At 44.4% G+C, this 18791-nt stretch overlaps 2 protein-coding genes across 3 annotated transcripts in view; both read left to right on the top strand.

Annotated features, from left to right (window-relative positions):
• Positions 1 to 4297, top strand: part of Liph (lipase H) — a 45480-nt gene extending 41183 nt beyond the window's left edge. For both annotated transcript variants that reach the window (XM_048804025.1, XM_015499954.2), the window contains 2 exons: positions 261 to 434; positions 1529 to 4297. In XM_048804025.1, the coding sequence (XP_048659982.1) occupies positions 261 to 434; positions 1529 to 1616 (262 nt within the window). In that variant the 3' untranslated portion in view covers positions 1617 to 4297. The remainder of the gene's footprint in view (positions 1 to 260; positions 435 to 1528) is intronic.
• A 6584-nt stretch (positions 4298 to 10881) lies between these two features.
• Tmem41a (transmembrane protein 41A) lies at positions 10882 to 18551 on the top strand. The gene is made up of 5 exons (XM_015499953.2): positions 10882 to 11089; positions 12927 to 13080; positions 14264 to 14425; positions 14763 to 14901; positions 16616 to 18551. The coding sequence occupies exons 1-5, from the start codon at positions 10971 to 10973 to the stop codon at positions 16831 to 16833; spliced, it is 792 nt and encodes a 263-aa protein (XP_015355439.1). The 5' UTR covers positions 10882 to 10970; the 3' UTR covers positions 16834 to 18551.
• Positions 18552 to 18791: the final 240 nt, after the last annotated feature.

Raw genomic sequence — 18791 nt, 5'->3', positions numbered from 1 at the left:
CCCCCCCGCCCCGCCCCGCCAAATAAATAAATAAATAAAGACAGGAGCACACTGCCTGGTGCACAGCATTCTTCTCTGATGTCACTTTGGGGTAAGTAGATTCACTTAGGCAGTTGCCTGGACTTGGTGGACATGAAATTCAGCAAGTGCAGGAAATGGGGCCAAGTAGTAGGCTGTGTACCAATGATTTGCAGGCTGCAGAGCTGCTTTCTCTCCTTAGTCATCTATACTCATTTCTAAATGTTATTTCTTTTTTCCAGTGAACCAGCCACATTTCAGAAATATCATCAAGTGAGCCTGCTTGCAAGATTTAATCAAGATCTGGACAAAGTGGCAACAATTTCCTTGGTGTTCTCTACAGGATCTGTAATAGGCCCTAAGTACAAGCTCAGGATCCTCCGAATTAGGTTGAGGTCCCTTGTCCATCCAGAGAGGTGAGCCTCAGGCAAAGTTTACCAAAGATTTTGTTGGATCCTCGGCTTCTTCGGATATTTTAATGGAACTTCTTCATTCACAGGGAGGGGAGTTAGGGGTTTTCCAAAAATAGTCTCCATTTGAAACAAGTTGCTCAGTAATCCAAGAAATTTATACTGGCATGTGCTTAAAGATAAATGGCCCAGTAACCCAAGGAAATAATGGTGTTATATGCTTAGAGTTACATAATTTCCTCCCTAACCACCCGTGTTCCTTGTAGTTGACAGTTTGTTGTAGAAAAGAAATTTTGTATCATTCAGCAGACTGAGAAAACAGAGATTAATATATATATATAAGGTTAAAGAAAAATTGCATTTTTCCCTTTGACAATGTCAATATTATGTGTTAAATTTGATAAGTGCATTGAGAATCTCCTTATTCTTAGAAAATACACACAGAAGTGTTAAGAAATATTGAGGAGCAAACAACCTATTATCAACGGGTTCAGAAAAAGTGAATGTGTGTGCATAAAGAGAGAGAGGGGATTTTTTTTTTTTAAGTACAGGGCTATATTTGTATGTTTTGTGATAAATGCCACTCTACCATGTGGTCTTAACTTTTAATCTGTGGGCGGAAAAAGAGACAGGCAATGATGTAATCAGTAACTTTTTCTTGAAGGTTAAGGACACCCTAAAATATTTAATACAAATTTCCTCTAAGAGAATAGTCATTACATCTTAAAATGGTGGGATTTTTTTTTGTACTTTCCTAATTTTCAAAGAGATAACATGCCAATTTTATAAAGTCTGGAAAGTACAGAAAGTGTTAGGAAGCAGGAAAAGATCACTCCTAATATCATTCAGAGGTAACCACTGTTAACAGTTTTGGTTATTTCTATCGTTGCTTTTAGACCTAGTTGAAGTCAGATGGGGATAACATTTTATGTTCTGCTTTCTGGCTGTGGATGTTTTATTTACCGGAAGCGTTTTTCCTATTCCATTAGAAACATCTGCTGCATAATTTTATATCCTAAGGATATAATGCAGTTGACTTGACAAGAATGTGGTATTGCTATGATTTTATTGACAAGGGTATTTCTGTCGTGTTTTCCCAGGCCCCAGTTATGTCGGTATGATCTTGTCCTGATGGAAAATGTCCAGACAGTCTTCAAACCTATTCTCTGCCCCAAGTTGCAAATGTAACTGCTGCTGCCGGGGACACGTGGGCAGCAACGATGTCAGGAAAGCTGCATCTACGGCCTCTTTTAAAGCTTCACCTGAACTTTTTCTCAAAGCTCAAAAAGCATGAAAAAAAAACCAAGGTTATTTTCAGCAGCGTCCTACAGATGTCACATTTCAGGATGTCACATTTCAGAACGTCAAACGACCTTGTGATTATAAAACGATACTGGGAAGGGTGGCCCTAACTAGGGCAAGTCAGAAATAGCCAGCCTTCTGACAGCCCAGTGCTTTGTCTGGCTGCATCCTGGGGCCTGTTTGTTCCGACCTGTCGATTCTGCTGCCCATCACACAGGCTCTTTGTTCCTCAGGGCTTCGGGTACTCATCTTAAGGCTAGGTGGGGGGCTGGAGACCTCCCTGTGGACTTTCTGTTCCCTGTGCCGAATTCTGCACAGAACCCATCACACAGAAGGGAACAAAACTGACCTACCTCTCAGGGCTGCTGTGTGGGTGTGGAAGACAAGTCTATGAAGGGTTCTTTGAAATCCTATGGGTACCACATCTGTGAAGGTGTGATGAATGTGAATATGTTGTTATTTATTTTAACGTGGCTTAGCTCATATCCTTTGATCATATCCTTTGATAGGGGTGGCCCCTCCTTATCAATACAGCTTCTCTCTGGGGCAGCAAGAAAGCCACATACCCCTGTCCCACCCCCTCTGAAGTAATGCTGGTGCAAAGGAGGTAGAGATGGGCTGGTAGCCTGAGGGCAGTGCTGGGTCTAGGGAGGAAGCAGCAGCCCCACACCCCTGGGACAGGGGACCAGCAGGGTAGAAAGGGCTTGTTTTTCACCTAAGGTGGAGAAGGATCATTTTATAGGCAACCCTTCTCTTTTTTTATATATTTATTTTTTTAGTTATAGGTGGTTACAATATCTTTATTTTTATGTGGCGCTGAGGATCAAACCCAGTGCTTCACATGTGCTAGGCCAACGCTCTACCTCTGAGCCCGAGCCCCAGCCCCAGCCCGGCTACCCTTCTTTTCCTGTTTAGGTTGTTTGTATGTTTGTTTTGGCAGTGCTGGGGGCCATCCCAGAGCTGCACCACGGAACTACACTCCATCCCAGGCAACCCTCTTTCTTTCTTTCTTTCTTTCTTTCTTTCTTTCTTTCTTTCTTTCTTTCTGTACTGGGGATTGAGCCCAGGGATGCTCTACCACTGGGCTGTATCCCCAGCCCTTTTTAGTTTTTATTTTAAGTTGGGGTCTCATTAAGTTGCCGAGGCTGGCCTCGAACTTGTGATCTTCCTGCTTCAGCCTCTGAAGTAGCTGGGATTACAGGTGTACAGTGTATAACCATTAGCTTAAACAGTCTTTAAGAAATGTTTATATTTTCCTTACTATCAATGTAATCCCTGTTTATTGAAGGAAAATTTTTAAATGCACAGTGCAGAAAAACAAAACAAATCAAAACAAAAACAATGATGCTATAACTTGTTTTGCTAACATGGGGATTCAAAGCATAAACCAGTTTGTTCTCAGAGCATCTGCAGCCTCCAGTTTGAGGAATTCTCAGACTTCCCTGGAGGTAGGTGTGACCTCCGAATCTGGAATGACAGCAGGAACCACGTCAAGAAATCCCAGAAGACCAAGTCTAGAATGAAAGGAGGGCAATCCCTGGGGCCAGATGCTCAGCATGAGAGTGGGTGCAACTGTCTCAAAAGTCCTCTACCGTTTTCTATGAAAACAGCCTTATTGTACAGAAATGGACTATTTCATAAATGATATAAATCAGTATGTGGCTCGTTCTTAGAGATTTGTATCTTAGATTCATTTGTATCAAATACAGCCTATTTTATGTAAGGGATGGATGGCTGAACTCTGAAGGGAAAAAGGCTCAATGGCACTTGGACATCTTGGCCTCTCCCCCCACACCTTTCCTCAGCAATTGCGGACAGAGAGATCAGCGTGCTGAGAGGCCCTGATTTCTTTTTAGAGTTTTATTGTTCCTGCATTTTGATTAGCACGGTTACTTTTTTGTCCTCTTTTCCTTATCTCCAAGCAGGGAGTCAAAACAATTGTAAGAAAATGCCAGCAGTAGAATTTCTATTAAGTTATAGACTCTTTGGGTCACTGGGTGCTGGCATAGGACCTGGATTACCATTGTCTGGGCATCTGTGGGGTGGTGGATGGATGGATGAAGGGAAGAATGAATGGATAAAGGGAGGGAACTTGTTTATTGGTATGGAGATGAATTTCAGTGAGTTTCAGGAATGGAGAGAAGAAGAAGTGAAGAGAGTCACAGGAGTGGTCACTGTCTTCCCAAAATCTTCCTCCTGACCCCCCTGGAGCTTGTGACTCTTGTTTTCTGTGCCTCTCCTCCTTTTTCTTTGTCTGTATATCTATCTGAATCCCCAATCCATAACACAATTAAATTACAGTCTACCCCTTTCCTCCTCTTTTCACCAGTTCTCTCCTACTGGTCATTTGAATCTTGGCTCAGGGGCCCCTGCTCTGTTGAGTCTTCTCAGGTCTCATTTCCACTCAGAGCTCACCATACTTTTTCCTTCATGCACTGTTTATTTTTACATTTATTTTTGTAATTATGTGATTAATGTCCATATTCACTCGTCTGTGAGGCACGAACCATGTACCTATGATATAGTCTGCCTTCAAGAAATATCTATTAAATAAACACTCTCTATCATCTTCTGAGTCCTATGGTTTGTTCTGGAACATGGCTCGATTGAGAAAAGACTACCTCTCACTCTAACCATATCCCATTGCCACAAGGGCACCTAAACTTCTCAGCCTTCGATTTTTTCCCCCATAGGATCTTTGTTTTTTTTTTTTTTTTAATTATATATGATAACAGAATGCAGTACAATTCATATTACACATATAGAGCACATTTTTTCATATCTCTGGTTGTATACACAGTATATTACACCAATTTGTGTCTTCATACCTGTATTTTGGATAATAATGTCCATCACATTCCACCATCATTTAAAACTCTATGCCCCCTCCCTTCCCCTCCTACCCCTCTGCCCTATCTAGAGTTCATCTATTCCTCCCATGCTCCTGCTCCCTACCCCACTATGAATCAGCCTCCTTATATCAGAGAAAACATTCGGCATTTGGTTTTTTGGGATTGGCTAACTTCACTTAGCATTATATTCTCTAACTCCATCCGTTTACCTGCAAATGCCATGACTTTAATCTCTTTTATTGATGAGTAATATTCCATTGGGTATATATACCACATTTTTTTTTATCCATTCATCTATTGAAGGGCATCTAGGTTGGTTCCACAGTTTAGCTATTGTGAATTGTGCTGCTATTGGCTGTGTCCCTGCAGTATGCTGTTTTTAAGTCCTTTGGGTATAGACAGAGAAGAGGGATAGCTGGGTCAAATGGTTTAGTCTTAGACTTTTCTATGATCTTGGTCCATTGTCTTTAGAGGCCATTTCCCAGGCTCCCCAGAAAAAAAAATAGAAGTGAGCTCTTTTTTCACTTCTAATCACCTCTTCCAGGGGACCCCACCACCATTTCTCAGCAAGCCCATCTGTCCTGAAGTCTGGGATCCCCACCCCCCATTTCAGCACTACTGCTAACACCCTCCAGGACACGGTGTTACTGGGTGACTCCACGCCATGGTCCCTAGGCTTCCCTTGGCTTTACTGTGACTCTCCCTTGGCCACCCCAGTTGTCACTGACTTCATACATGCTTCCATCACTGCTTTTATGATACCATGCAGTGACTTCTCTGTGACTGTAACTCCCTGGATACTGTGAGCCCACAACAGCCCCTGCTGCCTGTCTTTGCCTCCCTGGCACCAAGCACAGTCCAGGCACAGAGTAAGCGCTCCATGAACACCTGTTGAGCAGAATGGAATGGATTCCATGCTTAGGAATTGGAGAGAACCACCTGGTTTAAACATTAATTTATTTCACTCTGCAAGTTCCAAAGACCTGAACTTAGGAACGTGTGACCTTGGATCCCTACTCCAGGCTCTCGTTCCTGCAGAACCCCATCTTAGCTAAAGAGGCTTTGGGGACCAGGGGCCAGAATCCACTCACATTGACCCAAACTTTATAGATTATTGAGAGAGAGGGCAGCGGGGGGACACTCAAGGAATCCCAGTGCTGTGGTTTGGAGGTTGAATGTCCTCTGAAGACCTTAAAGGATTGGTCCACAGGGTGGTGCTCTGGGAGGTAGGGGAACCTCTTATAGGGAGCTCCTGAGGTCGTTGAGGGTGGGTGCTTGATGGGGATTGTGGGATCCCAGGCTTCCTCGTCCTCTCTTCGTTTCCTGGTTCATGATGTACGTGGTTTTGCTTTACCACATGCTCCTGCCACGATGAGCCATCCCTGCCAGGGGCCCAAAGCAATGGGGCCATCTGATGCTGATGCTTCTCCAGAAGCAGGAGTCAAAATAACCCATTTTTCTTTATAAGTTAATTGCCTCAGATATCTTATTATAGTGATGGAAAGCTGACATGCCTAGAAAGAGGTGACTATCAGACCTCAGGAAAGGGAAGAGAGGGGTGGCCCTGGAGCCTGCAGCAACAAGAGGTTGTAGGCCCATGTTAACCCTAATGTTCTCCCACCAGTTTTCCGATTGAGCTCAGCTTCTTCAACAGGACAGCTTCATTGGGTGGTTGGCTACTGTTATGGTTTAGATAAGACAACACAAGAAAATTTAGAGGTGAGAAAATTGTGTTGTGAGAGTTTTAACCTAATCAGTGTGTTATTCCACTCGAATGGATTAACTGGGGGATAGTTGTAGGCAGGAGGGGGGAATGGCTGGAGGAGGTAGGTCACTGGGGGCCTGCATTTGGGGTTTATATTTTGTCCCTAGTAAGTGGATCTCCCCCCCTCCGCCTTCCTGTTGCCACGTTCTGAGCTGCTTTCCTGTGATGTCCTCTGGACCCACTTCAGGTCCAGAGCTATGACAGTGGCCACCTATGGACTGAGACCTCTGAAACCATGAACCAAAATAAATTTTTCTTCCTCTACATCATTCTTGTCAGGTCTTTTGGTCACAGCAACAGAAAATCTGACTCAAACAACCACTCCCTGTATAGGTGATCCCCAAATCCAAGAAGTGGACACTGCCCTAGGGTCCTTGGGGTGGGGAAGATGTCCATCCTGTTCCATTCAGTTATGTGTGGGGTGGGTAAGGAGCACAGTCGCATGGTGTTCAGAGCTACTCCTTTCAACTGCTCTGGGCAATGAATCCAGGAAAGGCTGCGTGCTACTGACCAAGAGCCCTGATGGGTGCCTGGCTCTTCACTCTCCCTTGAACCTCCCGCTTTCCTCCAGTTTCTCAGGCCACATGTGCCCTGGTGGGGGGTTGTGGTTGACCTGGTTGGGCTGCTTGGGCATGTGCTGTGGATGAGTGGCTCAGAGGAAGCTGCTGCAGGTGCTGGGTCGGGGGCCAGGAGTGTGGAGGAGACTGAGACCAGGGTGGAAGTGGCTGGTGTTGGAGAGCCCAGGCCAGGTCTTCTTCACCAAGCAGGAATCAGCCTAGGACCCCAGTGGGGCAGGTCAGGGGTAGCAAGGAGATGCTTGGGTAGTGAGCCTATAGAAAGTAGATCTGAACCTCTTGGAAGAGTTGGCCAAAGTCCTTCTCACCTTGTGTTGGCCAAGTCCTATGACATTCAGGTTTTCTCACTGGATTTATCCAAGGACTTTGACACTGGCTATTGAAAGGAAAGTGACCACAACACTCGGAGCGACCAAGAGATCTTTATTGCAGCAGTTCAACAGAGGAGAAAAGAAAGAAAGAAGAAGAGAAAGAAGAAGAAGAAGAAGAAGAAGAAGAAGAAGAAGAAGAAGAAGAAGAAAGAGAGAGAGTAAGAGAGACAGAGAGAGCAAGAGAGACAGAGAGAGCAAGAGAGACAGCAAGAGAGAGAGCAAGAGAGACAGTAAGAGAGAGAGAGCAAGAGAGAGAGGGAGCAAGAGAGAGGGGCCCGGCAGGAGGGAGTTTTTATAGCCCAAATCTAATAGGGTCTCTGGGTTTGTCACACAAGGGGGTTAAGTGTCCGGCCTTAAGCGGCGAGCTGAGTGTTCAGCCTTGAGCAGGGGGGACGAAGCGCTCAGCCTTGAGGGGGGCTTGGGCGTTTGGGCTTGAAGCAAACAGGTGATAAAGAACCAGACAGAGGGTTTGAGAAGCCAGGTCATCCTGCAGCTAACTCTGTTTGGCATGCCCTGCAGACAACTTATTCAGCCTGTCCTGCACCTAACAGCTATGGTTCCTTTTCTGAAAATCTCTCTTGGGATCTCAGGACACTTAAAAAAATTATTTATTATTTTTAGCTTTAGGTGGACATAATATCTTTATTTTTATTTTTATGTGGTGCTGAGAATCAAACCCAGTGCCTCATGCATGCTAGGCGAGTGCAATACCACTTGAGCCACATTCCCAGCCCCCACTTTTTTTTGTTTGTTTGTTTCCTGTTTCTCCAACATCCCTGAATGAGTCATCTGTTCTCTTTGGTGGATTTCACTGTTTCCTTCCCAGGTTTCTAGTTTCAGTCTTCTCTTTCAAAAGGGCATGCATGGTCGGGGAGGAGTGTGTTTGCAAGGTGTGTGACCTCCACTGCTTCTTTGACGTACTTGCTTCCCTCTTCCTAAGCTTCAGTTTTTCTGGACTATGAAGAGGGGTAGTTAAGAGTCCCTGCTTCATGTTATATGGAATAAGTAAATTCATGCATATAAAATGCTGCCTTTGGTCTCTAGACTTAGTAGATAGATATTCAGTGAATGTCACCTGTAGTCATTTTCTTCTCATGGAATCCCTAGGAGACCTTCCCTCTTCCCCTCATGATCTCAATGATCTCCTCTAGACAGATGGTTTGGATAAGTGTCCCCCAACAGCCCATGTGTTAAACTGTTAGTCCTTGGCTAGGCAATACTGGAAGGTGGTGGAAACTTTGAGTCAGGGCCTTGTGGGAGGTCTTCAGATTTTTGGGGATGTACCTTTAAAGAGGATAGTGGGACCCCAGCCCCTTCCTCTTCCTCTCTATCACCTCCCAGCTTCGAGGTGAATTGTTTTGCTAAGCCATGAGCTCCCAGCCAGGATGAGCTGCCTCACCATTGGCCTAAAAGTAACAAGACCAACCAACAGTGGACTAAACCCTCTAGAACTGTGAGCCCAAATTAGACTGTTCTTCTTAAGTTTCTTATATCTGTTGTTTTCCTATAGTAAGAGAAAGCTAATATGATCCTCAAATATATGACATTCTCTCGGTTATAACAATGTTCACTGTGTCCTGGGGGGAAAGATGATGAACCTGGAGCATGGGTTTGCAAAAGGAGCGCAGGCATTTCTGAGGGATTCCTAGCCACAGAGAAGGAATGATGGCAGGAAATAGGAAAGCTTTCTTAGGGTGGGTGGCTACTGTCTTGAGTATGGACAAAGGAGTAAGAATTTGCTAGGCAGAAATTGTCAGATAGAGAGAAGAATGTTATCAGAGGTATGCATGTGCATGTTCAGCTGAAATGGAGGGATGAAACTGTTTCTCCCATTTTCTTAAATGAAGAACTTCAAACACATACAGAAACAGAGAAACCGGTACAGAATCTGCCTCCCTGTGTCCATTACTCAGCTTCAGCTACAGTCAACTCACAGCCAATCTTGTTCTATCTAAACTCTACTCACCAAACCCATCTCATTTTTTGATGCAAATACCTGACACTAAATGATTTCATTTGTAAATATTTTAATATTGTGAGAAGATAAAATATAATCTCTTTTTCCTTCTTAAAAATGAGTCATGGGGATGGGATTGTGGCTCAGTGGTAGAGCGCTCACCTCCCACATGCAAGACCCTGGGTTCGATCCTTAGCACCACATAAAAATAAATAAGTGAAATAAAAGTATTGTTTCCAACTACAATTAAAAAATAAATATTTTTTAAAAATGAGCATAATACACTTTCAACCCTGTGGTCCTGGCTCATGCCATATCCTGTCTCATCAGGACAATTGCAGCTGTTAACCCTACATATTCTACTCACCTGCCAACATGACCCCCAAACCAGACCTGACTCATTCTGACTCATCAAACACCCCCTTGGTGTTTCACCATTTACAATACTAAAAAATCAACTCCCCATCCTACCTTCCAGTGCTCTTTAATTTGTCCCCAATTTCTCATACACTTTGGCCTTCACTGAAGCTGGACTCACCCTGTCTTTCCTTTTTCTGCTTGTGGAGCTTTTGCTCATCCTTGAGGGTAAACTCAAACCAGAACCCATGCAGTGGAAGGACCACTAGCTGTGGAGCCAGGTTGACCTGGATTCTTATCTTGGTTCTCTTTTGAGGGATGTCATTTAATATTTCTGAGATTTAGTGTTTTTTTTTTTTTTTTTTTTTAAACCAGGGATTGAACCCAGGGCGCTTAGCCACACCCCCAGCTCTTTTTACTTTATTTTATTTTTTAATTTTGAAACAGGGGCTCATAAATTGCTTATGGCCTTGCTAAGTTGTGGAGGCTGGCTTTGAATTTGTGAACCTCCTGCCTCAGCATCCTGAGCCGCTGGGATTACAGGCAAGCGCCAACACCTCCAGCTTTAAAAAAAAAATTATTTTATTTTTTTTGTGCTGGGAATCCAACCCAGGGCCTTGCACATGCAAGACAAGCACTGCACCACTGAACTACATCCCCACCCCCAAGACTCAGATTTTTCATTTGTTAAATACAGACAAAAATAACTACTTTGCAGCATGGTTGTGAGGATTAGGGTTAATGGGAATATAGTAGGCGCTGAGTAAAAGGCAACATTGTGATTTGCCTTTTGTGGTCACCCTTATTGTCCCACTGAACTTGATTGGAGCTTCGGTTCTACATTTGTGCTGTGGGTGCTCAGTGCCTGCGGAACAAATGAAGAAATGGACAGGGATAACCATAGAAGATCCAGGCGCGGTGGCCCATGCCTGTAATCCCAGAGACTCGGGAGGCTGAGACAACAGCATCACATATTCGAGGCCAGCCTCAGCAAATCAACGAGGCCCTCTCAAAATAAAAAATTAAAAGAACTGGGGGTGCAGCTCAGTGGTAAAGCGCCCTTGGGTTAAATTTCCAGTACCAAAAAAACCCCCCAAAAAACAAAAAACGTAGAACACCCACAGATGAGAGGACACACACACACACACACACACACACACACACACACACACACACACACACACTGAGCGAGGGTTTTCCAGGAGAAGGCGGGGTCTGCACGGGGGGCGGGGCTTGGCGTGGACCCCGCCCCGGTCCGTCCGCGAAGGCGCTCCGCGGGCTCAGTCCGCGCGCTGTCAAGTTTCCGCCGCAACCAGTATAGCGAGCAGTCGCGAGGCCCGGCTGGCCCGGGTGCGGCGCCGACATGCGCCCGCTGCTCGGCCTGCTCCTGGTCTTCGCCGGCTGCACCTTTGCCCTGTACTTGCTGTCGACGCGACTGCCCGGTGGGCCGAGACCAGGCTCCCCCGAGAAGCCTGAAGGCAGGTGCGTGGCGGCGCCGGCGGGACGGGATTCCCATCAGAGGAAGGGAGCCGGGTCCGAGGCTGGGCGCGTTGGGGACCGGGATGTGAAGTTCATTTTCCGGACCGGGGAGCGGGACTTCGGCCTCGCACAGGCTGGTGGACGGAGCCGGCTTGGGACCTGTGTGTTGAGGGCTGCCCGGGCTGGGTTTTGAGGGAAACCGGGCGCCTACCCCGGGCGGAGCCTCTGCTCGCGTGTATCACCGCCTCCTCTTCAGCGAGGAGCCGGTTTGCAGCCAACCATCGCTCATGTGTGGATCCCCAGCCCCTCCTCGACCGCCTTCAGGTCCCCCCCTGCGACCCCCGCTCCACTTCGGGCGGATCAGCCCTTGGGTCTTCGGGAGATACGTTGCGTGGACAAGTTTGAATTATTCACGAAATAATGTCGGGTCTGCCTGTCCTGTTCCTGGTTGTCTCCACTTTTCTCCTTCTCTTGTGGACAACTCGTCAGGAGGAGGCAGAACAATACCTACCCGACCGGTTTTCAGGATTGCTACATACTTTTTTTTTTTTTTTTTTTTTTTGGTACTGGGGATGCTGGGAAAGTGCTCTGCCACTGAGCTACATCTCTAGCCCCTTTTAATTTTTTTGATTTTGTTTTGAGACAAGGACTCGCTAAATCGCCCACACTAGCCTCTAGTTTTCCATCTCCTGCCTCAACCTCCTGAGTAGCTGGCATTGTGTGTGCCACTGCTCATACTATTTTTAAAGTGCATGGAAAGATGCCTGGCACAGCATTACATTATCAAGGAATTAACTGATGTTTGAATATTAAGAGAATTGTTGTCTGTATTCTTTTGCTGTAGCTGAGAAGGCTTTTTTTGTGGGTGTCAGACATACTAAGAGAAGTATTCTCATGAGAACTAGGAGGGGTTACTCATAATTGATCACTGATGGATTCAAGGATTGTTCAGATGGCAGAGACAAGGTAGCCTTTATACTGTGACCTTTGGACAGTATTCAGAGTGCACTAGACACCAGTTTTAACCAGGGTGAAAAAGTAGTCTCTTTGGGAGCGTTGGCTTTAAGCCTGACATATATCAACAAAGTTATGTTTATGGTGTTAGGTCTACTTCTCCTAAAATTTTGAATTGGCTTTTTAGTGAATGATTTAAGTCAGTTTACCTAGTACCTCAGGAGCAGTGTGAAGTCTGAATTATTTTTGTCTTGCTGGGGAAGGGATGTCCTTGAAAGGAAGGCAATTTAAGAAGTTTAGTGCTTGCCTAGAAATGAATCCACTTGCTGCTTAAGATCATAAAGGGGTTGTGGGTGTAGGTCAGTGGTAGAGTACCTGCTTAATATGTAGGAAGCCCTGTTTTTAATTCCCAGCACCAAAAATTAGTCAATTCATCCATTATAAAATCTGAGAGCTAAGGGAAATTTACTGATTAAATAATACCAACTTTTCATTTTTTGATAAGGAAACAGACCCATGACCAGGCAGGGTAGGTATACCAACCTTGGTCTCTTGCTTCCCAACCAGAGCTCTTCTGTCTGTCTCTGCTGATTTCTGTCAGGTGACTTCTTACCTTGGGCCAAGTTATATATGTGTCCCCAGCAAACCAGATGATGTTTATAAACTTTTTGTTTGTTTTGTTTTTGAGAAGGGGTCTTGCTGTGTTGCCCATACTAGGCTTGAGTTTGAGATCTCTCAGCCTCAGCCTCCCAATTAGCTTGGATTATAGGCATGTGCCACAATGCCCAGCTATAATCCTCCTTTGGAAAGAAAGACACAACAAGTAACTTTCTTAGGCATTAGGGTGATCTGGACTCATGTTTTCATTTGCTTTTCCAAATCCCAGGTCACTCTGGTTCCCCTCAGACCTAGCAGAGCTGCGGGAGCTCTCTGAGGTCCTTCGAGAGTACAGGAAGGAGCACGAGGCCTACGTATTCCTGCTCTTCTGCAGCGCCTACCTCTACAAACAGGGCTTTGCCATACCTGGCTCCAGCTTCCTGGTCAGTGTCCTGCCCTCCTTCCAACTCTGTTTTCCTTATCTGGAAAAGCTGCTATTTCTCTGGCATCCCCTACAATTATTGGAGGATGAAATGAAACAGTGGGTTTAGAGAGGCTGGCACACAGTGGCTCTCAGCACTTATTGAATGATTGAGTGACAAACAGGAAACCCTGTAGCTTCTTTTTGTCCTGCCTCCCTCTCTTACCCCAGCACCTTTTCTCTACTCTAGGCTCAACTCAGATCTAGGCTCAACTCCCTCTCTTACCCCAGCACCTTTTCTCTACTCTGCTCAACTAAGCAGTTTTTTCTTTTTTGGGGGTTGAAAACTGGAAAAAAGCAAGCAAACATTTCAAAGAAAGGCAGGGAAGCATTTGGTGCTTGAGGTCAGAGGCTCACTCTTTGGGGCTGCCCCTGTATTGTCTTCCCTGTTGAGCTGAGCCCTGTTTAAGGTAGAGAGCCAGTGAAGGCTCCATACCCAGATCTAGGGATGTGTTCTCACTCTACTGGGTATGATCTTGACCACAGTTGTAGAATGTGGTCAGGATAGTGTATGACACAGGGGTGGAGTGAGGATTACATAAGACATGTAGTCAAGCACTTCAACATGGTAGGTGCCCGGCAGGTTCCCACCTTCCCACTGCTAAGGCCCTCTTTTGGTTTCTATCTTGGATCCCATGCTTTAGCAAGATGATGTTTACCAACCAAACTGCATTAGGAAGTTTTGGTTCACTTTTCCATTTTTGTGGAACTAAGGCTTCTTTAAGTGTCGTGAGAGCTTTGGTCAACCGAGAATCCCAGTGCTAGCATACTACTTAGATATAATCCAGCAAAACCCCAAGAAACAACATTATAGCTTGTGGGGTCTTACCAAAGAAACACTCATGATTTGTTTCATCCTTTGAAATAGTAAAAATATTTTGTGAATTTCATGATTTCTGCCTTCTTATAGCTCTTATAGTTGATTTTATGTCTATGCAGTAGACTGGATGCTGTATACGCACATTATCTCTTTTAATTGGCTTCTGTCCTCTGAGGCTTTACTCCTTGTTCTTGTTTTAAAGGTAAAGAGACTGAGGTTGGTGTATGATTCCTAGGAGGAGGGAACCTGTGACTCTAGGGCTCCATGATAATGTGGATGATAGCTACCAGATGTTTTCATGGCTGAGGGTTTGCTTTCTTTGCAGAACGTATTAGCCGGTGCCTTGTTTGGGCCATGGCTAGGACTCGTGCTATGCTGTATACTAACCTCGGTGGGTGCCACATGCTGCTACCTGCTCTCCAGTATTTTTGGCAAACAGCTGGTGGTCTCTTACTTCCCTGATAAAGTGGCCCTGATGCAGAGGAAGGTAAGGAGTAGTGCACATCCGAGTATTGGTTCCTTGAGAGTCACCTCATGGCCTACGGGGAGTGAGGAGCAGAGATCTCCCATAGTTCTCCTTTGCCCTGCCTCCCGAGGACTTAGGGATTCTGTTGTCTTCAGGATAACAGACCTGGGATCAAATTTCTGTGGCTTTGGGCAAGTTCCCAGGCTTTCTGATCCTTAGGCACCTCTGATTTTAAAATGGGGAAAACAGTCTCTACCCTAGAGGGTTATGGAAAGAGTTGGGAGTAGTATATGTAAAGTGTCCAGAATAGTGCCCAGATGCCTTTCTGCTTCCTAATGTCTTGTCCTCTTTGCTGCAGGTGGAGGAGAACAGAAACAGCTTGTTCTTCTTTTTACTGTTTTTGAGACTTTTCCCTATGACACCAAACTGGTTCTTGAATCTCTCAGCCCCGATTCTGAACATCCCTATTGTGCAGTTCTTCTTCTCAGTTCTTATTGGTAAGATGCTAGAGGATTAAGTTGGAGTCTTCAGAGATGTTGTGTTGGGGAACTTCCCTGGGTCCCCTGCCACATGGGCACGTGCTTACCTCCAAGAAGATGGGGGCAATCTACTGAATTAGAGGACATCTGATGTCTCCCCTTGGTTTGACAATTGTACGACCTCCATTAGAGCTACTCATCCTCAACAGGCTGCCAGATAAAGGGCTGGGACTAGAGCAGTGTTTTCAGAGTGTAGGCCTTGAATCACCTTTATTAGAATGGTAAAACACAAACATCCTGTAAGATCAGTGACTGTTACTTTCTCCATGCTAGAAGTAAACCACGCTATTTAAGCCTAAAGCAAGTATTACCTTCTCTTAAATCTCGGAACTAAATTCAGTGTGGAGGGAATGACATTCAGGGCTTTTCGGTCAAACATAACAAATCTGTAGTGGAGTGGCTGCTATTAATAGGCAATGCCTGAGAGAAAGCGAGATCTTAAATCGAAGCAAGATCAACCACAGCCAAGTCTGGTCATATCAGCTTTCAGACAGAGTGCCTCCGTACCTCAGCTAATGGCAGTTAACAGCTTGAAATTACCTAGGTAGAATGAGGCTTAGGAAGATTCTGGAGACAGGGTTCCTGCCTGCCCAACTGTATGACCTTGAGTGTTCTATCATCTCCCATGTACTTCCTCTGCTATAGAGAGGGAATGGATTATAGGGGTCCCAGACCAATCAGAAGCTTAGGGGTGGGGGTAGGAGAGACTTAAAACACAGGTTCCTGGGCAGTACTCTAGAACCAAGTAACTAGAATATCTGGGAGTGGGGGGGTGCTCAGGATGTTTTTTTGTTTTGTTTTGTTTTTTTCAGTGCTGGGGATAAAACTCAGGGCTTCATGCATGCCAGGCATGTGCTCTACCACTGAGCCACCAAGCCACATCCCCAGCCCTGAGAATGTTTTTAACTTGACCAAAAGATGCTTAAGTGACCAGCCTTTCCAGCTACCAGCCAGACTTTTGGGATCTAGTGGCTTTGATGACTTCTTAGAGAATATGAAAAATAGTACTCCTTTTAAGAAACTGTTGTGTGTGTGTGTTTATAGTGGTGGGGTTAGAACATGGGGACCTGTGCATGCTTGGCAAGCACTCTACCACTGAGCTACACCCCCCAGCCCTGTTTGTATTTTTAATCTTATACTGTAAATCTTATAATGATGGTGTTTCTCTCTTCTTTGTGATTATAGGGTGCTCAGGACCAAAGTCAGGGTCTACCTTTAGCAAATGTGTGAACCTCATGCATTTTCTTGTTTTTGCTAACTTGCTCCCTTATTTTACTGTTCTGCATTCATTTTGTCTTTCCAATTTTAAAATTTTTATCTAAATGGTTTATGTATAATATGTGTGTGTGTGTGTAATTTATACATATAAAATTTGGAAAAATTTAATAAAATTTTAATTTGGAAAAATTAAATAAAATGGATTTTATATATGTAAATTATATACACACATATTTATGTATATTTGTGTAGACCATCAGAAGTTCTTTTGCTGAACAAGACATGTATATGGGAAGTGAGGAAAGGAAGGAAAAGAATGGAAAGGTGGAGAGGAGAGAATATGTTTAGGGGTCAGGGGTTGGGCAAAAAGCTGGTATCACTGTTCTGAATTCTATGTTATTTTCTTCATTTTCACTCTCCTGTTAACAGGTTCTTTCCCCTTTTCTTTTTCCAGGTTTGATCCCATACAATTTCATCTGTGTGCAGACAGGCTCCATCCTGTCAACCCTAACCTCTCTGGATGCTCTCTTCTCCTGGGGAACAGTCTTTAAGCTGTTGGCCATTGCTCTGGTGGCCTTAGTTCCTGGAACTCTCATTAAAAAATTTAGCCAGAAACACCTGCAATTGAATGAGCCAAGCAACACTAATCATATAAATAGAAAAGACACGTGATCTGGATTTTTTGTTTGCCACATCCTTGGACTCTTGATGATTTGTTACTGGGTGTGGTCCTTTGAAGGTCCTCATTGATTTTTAATTACCCTCACCAGGTAATCTGGACACTGTTCATCTGTGTGCAGTGTCTTGTCACAAAGGGCACTCAGCTTTAAAAGGTGAATCGTATCTAGTTTGGTCTGGCCTTGCGTTGGCAGGACTGGGTATGGGTGGCCTCCTAGAAAATCCCATCTCTTGTTTTATTAATTAAAAAGGAACTCAGGGTGGTTTGTTGGGTTTGCCTCTTGCCCACTCCTGGGCTGCCTTGGGAGAAGTTGGTTGTCCTTGTCCAGAGTACCTCTTGCAAAATGATAGGCTGTGTGTGACACGTGTTCTTCTGTTAAATCTCCATGGATGTTATTAGGATCACTGCTGACTTGTGAACCCACATTGCTGACATGACTCTCCACCTGCTGTTAGTCTCTTGAAATGTTTCTTATGTACTTTTTTTTTTTTTTTTGCTGCTGATCTACCTCTTCCATAAGCCAAGGGAAACGGCCTAAGACTTCCACATGTAGCTTAAGTGTAAAGTGATTTCTGTGATGCTCTGTGTTCAGACACAGTGATGTTAACCATGTATGTCAAATCTCCTCATGGTTATATGTCCTGACAATTAAGCTAACTATAAACAGATTATTAAATATGAATGGAACAAACTTTATGTTATGGATCTACAGTAGGGAAATCCTTACTCTTCTGGACAGGGCAGGGCCCTTGAGTCACCTGAATGAAATGACAATCTGTACATTATCTAATATGTCCTTTCAGTTGGGAATCCCTTCTACCTCCTGGAGAATGGATTCAGTACACTAGTATACCTATGAATGTTTTTGTTATTTGTTGAGAAAAACTGATAAGTAATTGTATTTTTTAATTCAAAGAGAAAAGTTGGTCTTATTACTTGGTTGTGTTGTATTTTAATTACCTAAGGTTGTTATTGCTTCCTATAGCTGCAGTATTGGCTTGGCAGGGACCTACATTACTGCCTCTATGGACAAATGGTGCTTGGCACCTAAAGTGACCAGCTCTGCAATCCTGTATTCTCATAATTTATCAGAACTGCTACTCTTGAGCGTCATCCATTGGGTTTTTGTTTGTTTGTTTGGATTGGCCAAGAATCTCGCCAAGGCTTTAATCTGAGCCTCTTGTTCTACATGAATTCTTTGGAATACTTACATTCCATAGGAAGAATGGGTTCCAAAATAGTGTTTTGGGACATGGTATGGTCTTTTCACAGCAAAGATTTCATTTTTAAAAATATGTTTGCTTTTTTTTTTTTTAGCTTTTTTCCCCCCAGGGCTGAGGACTGAACCCAGGGCCTTGCGTGTGCTAGGCAAGCACTCTACCACTGAGCTAAATCCCCAACCCTTGTGTGTGTGTGTGTGTGTTTTTTTTTAAAGCCTTGATAACAAGAGTTGGGGTGAGGAGGAGGCCTATCTGGACTTTGAAATCAGTGGCTTTTGTTTGTGTTTGGGAGTAGAGGGAGGGAAGAGCCAGGGAGTTCTCCACACTGTTGCAAATGTGTGCTCTTTGCCCCTTTACAGATCCTTAGATCTGTCTCCTTCCTGCATGATTTTGCAACAATGTGCCTTATCTGTTTACAAGTAAAGTGGTTTACCAAATAAATGGATATAAATGTTATGTAATAAATAAATGGACATAAATCTTTGTTTGTACATGTGGCTTTTAACTGCCTTTACCAGTGGGAATCACGATTGACTGAAAATTGTAAAACCCCAAATGGTGTTTTAGTGTTCCACTATCACCAGGCCTCTCACCAAAATGATTCCAGATTCCTGTTTTCCTTTCTCTGCTCGTGTTATAGTAGGGTCATTAGTAACAGAAGCACCTGCAGGATGGGCAGCAGAGTAGCACAGGGAAGAAGCAGAGTGCCCATCTAGGCTTTTACAGAAAAC

This window comes from Marmota marmota, unplaced genomic scaffold, assembly GCF_001458135.2.
Source record: "Marmota marmota marmota unplaced genomic scaffold, marMar, whole genome shotgun sequence".
Taxonomy (NCBI): Eukaryota; Metazoa; Chordata; class Mammalia; order Rodentia; family Sciuridae; genus Marmota; species Marmota marmota.
This window is presented reverse-complemented; position numbering and strand designations above follow the sequence as displayed.

Excerpts from the sequence above, each read along its gene's own strand:
- Tmem41a (XM_015499953.2), top strand. The coding sequence starts at position 10,971 with ATGCGCCCGCTGCTCGGCCTGCTCCTGGTCTTCGCCGGCTGCACCTTT. Across the intron at positions 13,081-14,263 it reads TACCTGGCTCCAGCTTCCTG|AACGTATTAGCCGGTGCCTT; the intron begins GTCAGTGTCCTG and ends CTTTCTTTGCAG. Across the intron at positions 14,902-16,615 it reads CTTCTTCTCAGTTCTTATTG|GTTTGATCCCATACAATTTC; the intron begins GTAAGATGCTAG and ends TTCTTTTTCCAG.